Source organism: Anolis carolinensis, chromosome 1 (assembly GCF_035594765.1).
Source record: "Anolis carolinensis isolate JA03-04 chromosome 1, rAnoCar3.1.pri, whole genome shotgun sequence".
NCBI lineage: Eukaryota > Metazoa > Chordata > Lepidosauria > Squamata > Dactyloidae > Anolis > Anolis carolinensis.
The window spans coordinates 5,266,998-5,278,635 of record NC_085841.1 but is presented as its reverse complement, the minus strand read 5'-3'; the positions used below and the strand labels follow the sequence as shown (position 1 = coordinate 5,278,635).

Here is an 11,638-nt window from a genome sequence, read left to right as displayed (position 1 = left end):
CGCAGGCTGGTGAGCAGCCAGCCAGCTGCAACAAATCACTCTGACCAAGAGGTCATGAGTTGGAGGCCAGCTCGGAGCCTATGTTTGTCTTGTCTTTGTTCTATGTTAAAGGCATTGAATGTTTGCCCTATATGTATATAATGTGATCCGCCCTGAGTTCCCTTCGGGGTGAGAAGGGTGGAATATAAATACTGTAAATAAATAAATAATAAATAAGTCACATTCTCTCAGCCTCAGAGGAAAGCAAAGGCAGATTCCCTCTGAACAAATCTGGCCAAGAAAATGCCATGACAGGTTCATCTAAAGGTCGAAAATGACTTGAAGGCACACAACGACAACAAAATGCAAAAACAGTGGGTTGCTGTGAGTTTTCCAGGCTGCATGGCTATGTTCAGAAGTATTATCTCCTGACATTTTGCCCACATCTATGGCAGGCATCCCCAGAGGTTGTGAGATCTGTTAGAAACTAGGCAAGTGGGGTTTATATATCTGTGGAATAATGTCCAGGGTGGGAGAAAGAACTCTTTTCTGTTTGAGGCAAGCGAATGTTGCACTTGGCCACCTTGATTAGCATTGAATAGCCTTGCAGCACCAGAGCCTGGCTTATTCCTGCCTGGGGGAATCATTTGTTTCCTCCTTTCTGTTGAAATTGTCCACATGCTTGTGGATTTCAATGGCTTCTCTGTGTAGTCTGACATGGTGGTTATTAGAGTAGTCCAGCATTTCTGTGAGATCATTTCTATTGCACCTGCTCTCCTTATCTCTAAGCTGCTTGGAGAAGCAAGTCCCTAATTGCCAGCCCGGTTGTCTCAGCTCCAATCACTCTAACCTTGACAAACATCTGTCTCCCCCGGTTCCCCCAATCTGCACTTCTGGCAGGTTTCCATAGGAACGGCCTTGATTGTTCTCTTGGGAACTGCCAGGAGATTCCAAAACATTTCTCTCTGGGCCCTCTGAATCTCTCTTAGCACACCCTTGCTCATCTACTGGACACTCAGAATCTGACCAAGCTACAACATTGCCGTGGCTCAATGCTATGGGAGCCTGGGAATTGTAGTTTTACAGGGTCTTTGACTTTGACACTGTAATGAAGTATGAATATTTGGTTTACAGATGTTATGTTTAATTGTGTGTTTGTGTTTTAAAAGGGTAAGTATTACAGTTATTGCATCTCAGCACTCAGAGGCTGGTTGCCATGGAGAAATAGGCGGAGCCAACTGCCGTTTTGTTGAAGAAGTGCAGAGTTTAAAAAAGAGAGTCAGTCTGTGCTCTGATGAGGCACAGGGAAGATTGATCCTAGATTGAGGGGATCAAGGAGACTCAATTGTTCATTTTGAGTCGGTTTAAAATAAGTTTGGTGACTTATTTAATGTAGTCTGTGTCCTGGTAAGGAACAGAGAATCTATGATCATATATCACAGGGGTGACTGCGGTTTAAAAGTAGCAGAGAAAGAAGTTCTAACTACTTTAAGCAAAAGAAGTGACACTTTAGGGAGTTTGACTCATCTCATTCTAGTATTGTAACTGTTAATAAAAATACCTCCAAGTGAGAAACAATATTGTAACCACTAAGTTCTGTGCCTGAATAAACTTGTTATTCTTCCAACATCTAAGCCTCTGTCGCATATATTATAAACCAAGTTACACTACCATCTAAAGTGAATAAGAAGAAGAAAGAAGAAAAGTAAAAAGTCTCCTCTCTGAGTCTTTGGTGGTTGCATCTTTACAAATTGGTGGCAGCCGTTATTAGCTCCTTACAAAGTGGTGGCAGCGGTGGGATAAAAAGATCCCCCCTGCCTGAAAGGACCTTAGTCGTTCTTAGTCCTTCGCAGACACATCACCAAATTACAACGCCTATGATTTCATACCATTGATCTGTGGCAGTTTAAAGTGGCAACAAACTGCCTTAATTCTACAGTACAGATACCTTGAAGATCTCAGAACTTCAAATGGCTTTGCTTGTTGTTTTTCCATATCTACTTGCTCGTCTACAGGAGTGTTCACTTTCTTCCCAATCTGTTTTCTCTTCCCAGGACAGCCTTGGGGGCAACAGCAAGACCGCCATGGTCGCTACGGTCAGCCCGGCTGCTGACAATTACGACGAGACCCTTTCCACCCTGCGATATGCCGACCGGGCCAAAAACATCGTGAACCATGCCGTGGTCAACGAAGACCCCAATGCCCGGATCATCCGGGAGCTGCGGGAAGAAGTGGAGAAACTCAGGGAACAGCTCACCAAAGCCGAGGTATTGTGCTGGGTTGAAGATTGCCTCTAATTAATTCATATTCCATCTTTTTTACCTTTTTATTTATCCACATCTGTCAAAATATGTCCTTTCTAGTCACTATCCAGGTCTTCCGCAGGAACTTTGTTTCAATAGGGTTTGCAGTTTCGCTTATCCATGTGAAGTCCGAAAGCAATACGAGGGTCATACTGTTCGGCAATATATAAACAAGTTTGGGAAACCCATTGCTTACATAATACACTAATTTTGAGTACTTTAAGAACATTTAAATCAGAACTGTTGGAATCTATATATATAAAAGAGTGATGGAATCAGGGCACCGGACAAAACAACAAATCTACAGGCCCCCCAACCTTGAAATTTGACAACACAACCCATCATCCACGCCTCTAGGTTGATACAACAAAAAGAAAAGAAAAATAAAGTCCTAATTAGAGGGAGAGCAATAATTATTTTTATCCAATTGCTGCCAGTTTAGAGGGCTAATCTCTGCCCACTTGGTCTCCTAGCAACCAACTCAGCCAAGGGACAGCCAGGGTTCAGTTAGGGGACAGGCAGACTTAGGCCTCACTTAGGCTTCTTCCACAGATTATCTAATTTGCACTGGATTATATGGCAGGGTAGACTCAAGGCCCTTCCACACAGCTATATAACCCATTTATAATCTTATATTATCTGCTTTGCAGTGGATTATCTTGACTCCACACTGCCATATAATCCACTTCAGTGTGCATTTTATACAGCTATGAAGAAGGGGCCTCATATAATCCAGTTCTAAGCAGATAATATAAGATTATCAATATATAGTAGAGTCTCACTTATCCAACATAAACAGGCCGGCAGGATAAGTGAATATGTTGGATAATAAGAAGGGATTTAGGAAAAGCCGATTAAACATCAAATTAGGTAATCGTTATACAAATTAAGCACCAAAACATCATATTATACAACAAACTTGACAGAAAAAGTAGTTCCATGCGCAGTAATGCTATGTAGTAATTACAGTAGAGTCTCACTTATCCACGACTCGCTTATCCAACGTTCTGGATTATCCAACGCATTTTTGTAGTCAATGTTTTCAATATATCGTGATATTTTGGTGCTAAATTAATAAATATAGTAATTACTACATAGCATTACTGCATATTGAACTACTTTTTCTGCCAAATTGTTGTCTAACATGATATTTTGGTGCTCCATTTGTAAAATCATAACCTAATTTGATGTTTAATAGGCTTTTCCTTAATGCCTCCTTATTATCCAACATATTCGCTTATCTAACATTCTGCCGGCCCGTTTATGTTGGATAAGTGAGACTCTACTGTACTGTATTTACAAATTTACCACTAAAATATCACAATGAATTTAAAACACTGACTACAAAAACATTGATTACGAAAAGGCAGACTGTGTTGGATAATCCAGAACATTGTGTAAGCGAATGTTGGATAAGTGAGATTCTACTTTAATATGAAATAATTACTGGGATAGAATAATGCAGAACAATATAATCTCTAAAACCAGGACATTACATAAAGACCAACAGTCTGAAAGCAGGGAAATTGGAAATTGCACAAAGGAAACAATTAGGGCCAGCTAATACCTCCCAAAAAAGTATTCTTCCAGAAAGGAAGCTGAGAAGGGAGTGAAGCACTGTGTATTACCAAAGTCATTATTATTACTATCATTACTATTATTATTATTATTATTATTATTATTATTATTATTATTATTATTATTGTGTTGCGGTCAACCATGAAAATGAATACATTCTGGCTCCAAGTATTCAAAAACACTAAAATCAGAATATATAAAAATTCATGTGGTATAATCAAACAGAACAATACAATCTCTAAAATCAGAACATTAAATAAAGAACAACACTCTGAAAACAGGGGAATTCCACACAGGAAACAATCAGGGCCAGCTTACACCTCTCAACAAAGTATTCCCATCATCAAAGTCTGGCAAATCCTCTTTTTTTTCAGGGCCACAGACAGTAGAAGCACATAAAATATTGCAAACAACACCACTCTAAAAACAAGGGAATTCCGGACAGGAAACAATCAGGGCCAGCTAACACCTCCCAACAAAAAATTCACTCAGGGAGGAAACAGCCAGGCTTTAAAGCTGCAAGGCCACTACATCCCAATCATTTTCCCTAATTGCAGCATTCATACTTGCCTCCAACAGACAAAAAAAAATCAGAAATATTGTATATTCACAACCTTTAGGAAATAATATCCCCTGATGGCGCAGCATGTTAAAGCGCTGAGCTGCTGAACTTCTGGACCGAAAGGCCGCAGGTTTGAATTGGGGGAGCAGAGAGAGCCCCCACTGTTAGCCCCGACTTCTGCCAACCCAGAAGTTCAAAAACATACAAATGTGAGTGCATCAATATGTACTGCTCCGGTGGGAAGGTAACAGCGCTCCATGCAGTCATGCCAGTGGCCACATGGAGGTGTCTATGGACAACGCCGGCTCTTCGGCTTAGAAATGGAGATGAGCACCAACCCCCAGAGTCGGACATGACTGGACTTAATGTCAGGGGGAAACGTTTACCCTTTACCTTAACTACCACCAATTCCTCAATACTTTATTTCCCATACCACCAGACTTCGCCACAGCAACGCGTGGCCGGGCACAGCTAGTATCTATATATATCTATATATATATATATATATAAATAAATGTAATGTGCATAATTCCCATGGAGTAAACAACAAAACCACTGGACCAAATCACACCAGATTTGGCCACAAAAGACATAGTCATCCAATCAATCTGCATGCAGCAGCGTGTCAGCAAAAATGGCTAGGCGTGTCAGTGCTGACACGCGTGTCATAGGTTGGCCATCACTGGTTTAGGTGGAATAACTTTTCAAGCTATTTGAATCCATTGCTCTGTGTCTGAAACTCTAGAGCAGCGGAAAACGACCTTGCTCCTTCCTATTCTGAGAAATGTAACTCAAAAAGTAACTTTTTCCAAGACCTGTTCTCAAATATCTCATTTCTGCTCAACAAGCACTTTTTGTCATCTTTGCAGAACCAGACATTTTAGCAAACACAAAAGCAGGTGGGCCTTTGATTTAGATCCTTCTCATGGTCAGATATGGGATATGCACCCATATCTCTCCCTTGTTTTGCAGATTGACTGATAGGGCAGCCTTTAGCTCACAGCATTCCCATATTTACATCACTGGGGCAAGGTTGTGTTATCCTTGGTTTTGCTCCAATAATTACATTTGGTGCTGAAATGCTGAGCTAGAAAGAGACATGGGTCTTTTCATGCAGGTACCATCAGCTCATGCCTCATTGCTTTTTATTTTCCTCTGTCTGTGGTTTTACTCTTGTAGAACCATAGAAATTGAAGGATCATTTACTCCAACTTTGCACCTGTGCAGGAAATTACGTCTAAGGTGTCTCTATTATTTTTAAAGACTGGTGAAGAAGAATCCGCCAGCATTTTGAATGAGCAATTAAGACACTTATCTTTATAAATATGTCCTTTTAGGGGTGAAATCGACTAGAACTGGACTGCCGATGAGGCTATAGATAGCCATGTGCATCTCAAGGTGATTCTGTGGTACTTTCCAGAGAAAACATGCTTTAGAATATAGAAAATTCCCAAGAGGTTTATTTTGTTGGATATGGATATATAATCCACTTATGAAGGACCCACAGCTCCTTCGTTTAACAGGGCACAGATATACTCACAACAGATATCAGCAACAGATGTACAGCGAGAAGCAAGAGAATCATAGCACACGTGTTGCATGCTAGCCTTGAGAGATCTTTTCACACAGCACCACACCAGAGTCCAGTAGTAGCTAACTACACCAGTTTATTAGGAGAAGCATGTACAAAAGGGGAAAAGAGCATTTACCAAAAAGCAGTAGAAAAGGATCTATACAATAGCAGTAGTCCATATACAAAAGGTTGGTAGTCCAAAATAGCAAGGTATGTGAAATCAAGGAAGTCAAGATCACAGGCAAAAATCCAAGGCAAAACTCTTTGAGAGACATAGGTGAACTTGAAGCATGAGCTTGAGAGCTGAAAACAGAAACTTGAATCTATGGCAGCTCTGAAGACACTGCTTAAACACCACCTAATTTAAGCCCAGGCCTGACCAAGAAGCCATGAGATCATGCCTCTGACACCTGGGTTTCAAGGACTTCTCATGGAGCCTTTCTGAATGCTTAATTAATCTATCCTTCACTCTCTCCTTGTGGAGACCTAATCTCATTTTGCGGGAAAACTCCCCATCATCTGCTGAAGGGCCAATTCCCAAAATAAATGGACGTTTCCCTTGTTGCTAAGGAATGAACATTGAAATCTGTCTCACTCTGTTCTAAGACCTCCAATTCCTTGAGATCACACACAGACTCCTCAGTGGGAAATCCATCATCCCCCTCGTCCTCTGAGAAATTGCCAACATCCTGCAGCTCCTGCTGCTGAGCCCCAACTGCATGCTTGCTGCCTACTTTTATACCCATCACTTCCCTGGTCAACAATCAGGGACAAAAGTGAATGATGCAATCCTTGTCATGCCTGTCACATGGTCATGACTTGGCTTCTTTTTTTTTAATTAAATCATCTTTATTAGGTTTTATATACATGTTAAAATCAAATACTAGGGTATGGGATTAGGGGTTAGGTAGGGGACGGACAGATAGTGGGGGCAATAAAGAAAAAGCAAAAAAGAAAAAGAAAAAGAAGGGAAAAAAGGGGGAAAAAAGATTAAAAAGAAAAAGCGACTTCCGATCATCTTCCTCGAGGATCCGGCCTTTCCCTTTACTTGATTGTCTTCTCTTTCTTCTCTGTTCTCCTATCTTCTTTCTGTTGTTTATGTTGGTGTCTATCTTTTCTTTTCTTCTTATTCTATCTTTCCATAGTCTTTGTTCAGATAGTTGGTGATTTGGCTCCAATCAGTCTCTTTTATTGCTTCTCCTTTGCTTTTTGATATGAGGTACGTAAGTCTATCCGTGTTTCTTATTTCCAAGATTCTTATTATCCATTCTCCTTCTTCTGGTGTTGATTTTTCTTTCCATCTTTTTGCAAAGCACATCCTTGCTGCTGTGGTTAATAGGAAGAGGAGTTTGTCCTTATTTTTTCTTAATTTTTGGTCATTTATTCCTAATAGGAAGATCTCTGGTCTTAATGGTATTCTTATTTCTAGCATTTCTTGTAGTCTCCTTCTAATGACTTGGCTTCTTTAGTCTGTCCCTTTAGTTACATGTCACCATCTACTTATACTTTCAGTATATATGTGTGATCACATATCCATTAGAACTGTATTATTAAGCAGTTTTACACACTGGGGTTTCAGCCGATGTAATCCTTTCTAACAGTGCATTATCTGCCTAACATTCCTCATCTCTGAAGCTCAGTTAAATTAGGAGTGTTCCTTAACCATTTTTCTTCCTTTCTCTCTCTCTTACTTCTAGGCAATGAAATCTCCAGAACTGAAAGACCGCTTGGAAGAGTCTGAAAAACTTATCCAGGAGATGACAGTGACTTGGGAGGAGAAGCTACGGAAAACAGAAGAGATTGCACAGGTCTGTTTCTTAGTGTTGTTTGCCTATTGGTTGAGAGTTCTGGTTAGCTGAGTTTTCAAACATTATTTCTGCTCTTATTCAGGAGCGGCAGAAGCAACTTGAAAGCCTTGGCATCTCTCTCCAGTCTTCTGGGATCAAAGTGGGAGACAACAAGTGCTTCCTGGTCAATCTGAACGCCGACCCCGCACTCAATGAACTTCTGGTCTATTATTTAAAGGTAAAAATTAATCTATAAACACAATAATAGTGCAAATCTTTATGTGTGTGTGTGGCACGGGTGTCCGCTCACACAGACAGTTTCCGGTCTTCACAAACAGGCTATAGTTCCCAGTGCTGAGGAGCCACCAAGTCACTTCCTCCCAGGACATTTCAGATTACAGCGACCACATCCCAGTGTTCCTTTCTCTTCCATTTGCATGACCCCACCCTTCCTCTCCCATAACTCTTTCCCATTATTTTCTATGCCACACAACAAGCAGAGCAATTGAACAGCAACAGAACATACTAGAAAGGTTTGGGGAGAATTCACCATGATTTATAGCAGTTGTAGGGACTGGGATGCATAGTTCACTTGAAATCTAAGAGAACTTTGAACTCCACCAATGATGGACTTGGGACCAACTTGACACACAGACCCAACCTGGCCAAATTTGCATACCGGTGGGTTGATTGACCTTGACATCCAAGAGTTATAGTTCACCGTACTGAGAGAACATTGAACCCATCTGGTGACGATCTGGACCAAACTTGGCACACTAATCCAACATGGCCAACTTGGAATATTGTTGGACTTTGGGGGTGATTGACCTTTAACTCTGGGAGTTATAGTTCACCTGTATTCTGTGAGCCCTCTGAGCCCCACCAGTGACGGATCTGGACCAAACTTGGCACACAGACCCAACGCTGCCAACTTGGGGTGATTGACCTTGCCATCGGAGAGTTATAGTTCACCCGTATTCAGTTCAAGTGTGAACACTGGCAGGCTTTGCGGGTGATTGACCTTGGCAGCTATAGTTCACCCATATTCAGAGAACACTGAACCCAACAAGTCACAGATCTGGACCAAACTTGGCACACAGACCTAACATGGCCAAATTTAAATACTGGCAGGCTTTGTAGGCGATTGACCGTAACATATGACCAAAATGATATTATCTAACATCCAAAAACAAACAAGGCCCTTTTCAAATAACCTGGGCATCGCCAGGTACCCAATAAATAAGATATGTGAGGCCATATCTGAACAGCAAATTGGCACAAGCTTCTGTGCCATGTACTGAGAAAAGGGGCATAAGCACAATTCTCAAAACCCAACCTGAGCAATTTGGGAATTTTTCTTAGGAGGCTGGACTAGATGGCCTTTGGGTTCTCTTCCCACTAGGTCAGTATATAATACAGTTGTTTTTCTGTGCAGTTTGGAGAAATTTGGTATTTTGTGATTTCTATCTATATCTATTTATACACACACACACATATGAATATCAATATTTATCTATCTGAGAACCCCAAAATATCAAATTTCTCCAAGCAGCACATAGTTATATATGATTGAGCACCTTAGATACTGTATTTCTTCAATACTGAGACACACTTGTTTTCCTATATAAACACCTCTAAAATGGGGTGTATATTATCTATTTTTGGTGGTGGTAATGGTGGTACTAAAATTAGGATGCATCTTAAATCAATGATGTCGTGAAATCAAAGAAATACAGTAGATCTTCTAAAACCTTGGGCTAAAGCTTGGGAGCAGATGAATCATCCCGTTGACCTCAGAGTCATTTACAGGTTGAATATCCCTTCTCTGAAATGCTTGTATTTGGGATTTTTTCAGATTTTGGAATACTTGCATGCAGGTATCTTGGAGATGAGACCCAAGTCTAAACAATAAATGCGTCTCTAGACTGATGGTACTTTATACACAACATTTTTAAATAATTCTGTTCATGGAACAATGTTTCTGTATGTTGAACCACCAGAAAGCCAATTTTGGAATATTTTGGATTTTGGAATTCTAAACAAGGGATATTCAGCTTGTTATTTCTTGACTCGAGAACGCAATCCCCCAATGTATTCAGTGACATTTCCCTCTGAACAGACCCATATAGGATTTCACGGGGAATTGTTAAAAGCTATTGACCGACACTAAAGATGTGATCTGTTCAATCAGCAGGTTTTATGTTCCAAAGCAATACCACTTTTCCCTTTTATTAGAAACATAAAACCTGTATTATTCATGATTTGGTATTACGTGTGCACCGGCAACATAGTCCCACTGCATATCAAGTTCCCTTGCAAACATGACAGGCAAACCTGTTTCAGGCCACAAATATATTCTATGTAGAGGAGAAAAGCTCTATAACAATATTAAGATCTCAAGGCATTTCCTATGCAGTCTCTAAACATTTTAAGGAAAGCTAGTATATCTGTAATTGTTTAACCCGTAAATAGTGAATGGAAGGAAAGAACAGCTAATATGTTGTCAAAGGCTTTCATGTCCAGAATCACTGGGTTGCTGTGAGTTTTCCAGGCTGTATGGCCATGTTCTAGAAGCATCCTCTCCTGACGTTTCACCCACATCTATGGCAGGCATCCACAGAGGTTGTGAGGTCTGTTGGAAATTAGGCAAATGGGATTTATATATCTGTGGATTGATGTCCAGGGTGGGAGAAAGAACTCTTGTCTGTTTGAGGCAGGTGTGAATGTTGCAATTGGCCACCTTGATTAGCATTGAATGGCCTTGCAACTTCAAAGCCTGGCTGCTTCCTCCCTGAGTGAATCTTTTGTTTGGATGTGTTAGTTGGCCCTGAAGGTTTCGTGCCTGGCATTCCCCAGTTTTCTGAGTGTTGTTCTTTATTTACTATCCTGATTTTAGAGGGGTTTTTTTTAATACTAGGAGCCAGATTTTGTTCACTTTCATGGTTTCCTCCTTTCTGTTGAAATTGTCCACCTGCTTGTGGATTTCTGTGGCTTCTCTGTGTAGTCTGACATGGTGGTTGTTAGAGTATTTATTTATTTATTTATTTACAGTATTTCTATTCCGCCCTTCTCACCCCGAAGGGGACTCAGGGCGGATTACAATGAACACATATATGGCAAACATTCAATGCCAACAGACAAACAACATACAGTATAGACAGACACAGAGGCATTTAACATTTTTCCAGCTTCACGGTTCCGGCCACAGGGGGGAGATGTTGCTTCACCATCCACTAGTGGCTGTACTTCCTCATTCCTTTCCTCGTGTTTTGCTGACAGTTTTATGATGTTGTAAATTAGTTAAATTAGCCTCCCGCATAAAGTGTACCTAAATTTCCCTACTTGACAGATGCAACTGTCTTTTGGGGCTGCATAGGTCAACAGCAAGCTGGGCTATTTAATGGTCGGGGGCTTAACCTGACCTGGGCTTCGAACTCATGACCTCTCGGTCAGTAGTGATTTATTGCAGCTGGTTACTAGCCAGCTGCGCCACAGCCCAGTAGTCCAGCATTTTGGAAAACACACACATATATACACACATAAACACACATAAACACACATATATATGGTTGCATGATCTGGTCATGTAAGTGTGATTTATTGTTATAATTGTATTGTCTCACTTTGTTTAATAATGTGTATTATGTTGTTATGTAAGGTTTGTGTTGCTTTTATGACTGTAAACCGCCCTGAGTCCCATCCGGGAGATAGGGCGGTATATAAATAAAGTTTTATTATTATTATTATATTGCATATTGGACAGCAGCAGATGGACGTAGATCCAGTAAGACACAAATAATCACATCTGCAAATGCTTAAATGTGGAGGGATGGCTGCATATTGCAATTTTTAGGCC

The 11,638-nt window shown here is 40.7% G+C and overlaps 1 protein-coding gene across 3 annotated transcripts in view; it reads left to right on the top strand.

The window, feature by feature from the left end:
• kif13b (kinesin family member 13B) overlaps positions 1 to 11,638 on the top strand; it is a 304,005-nt gene that overhangs the window by 180,956 nt on the left and 111,411 nt on the right. For all 3 annotated transcript variants that reach the window (XM_062968806.1, XM_062968805.1, XM_062968807.1), the window contains exons 11-13: positions 2,034 to 2,246; positions 7,693 to 7,803; positions 7,886 to 8,020. In XM_062968806.1, the coding sequence (XP_062824876.1) occupies positions 2,034 to 2,246; positions 7,693 to 7,803; positions 7,886 to 8,020 (459 nt within the window). The remainder of the gene's footprint in view (positions 1 to 2,033; positions 2,247 to 7,692; positions 7,804 to 7,885; positions 8,021 to 11,638) is intronic.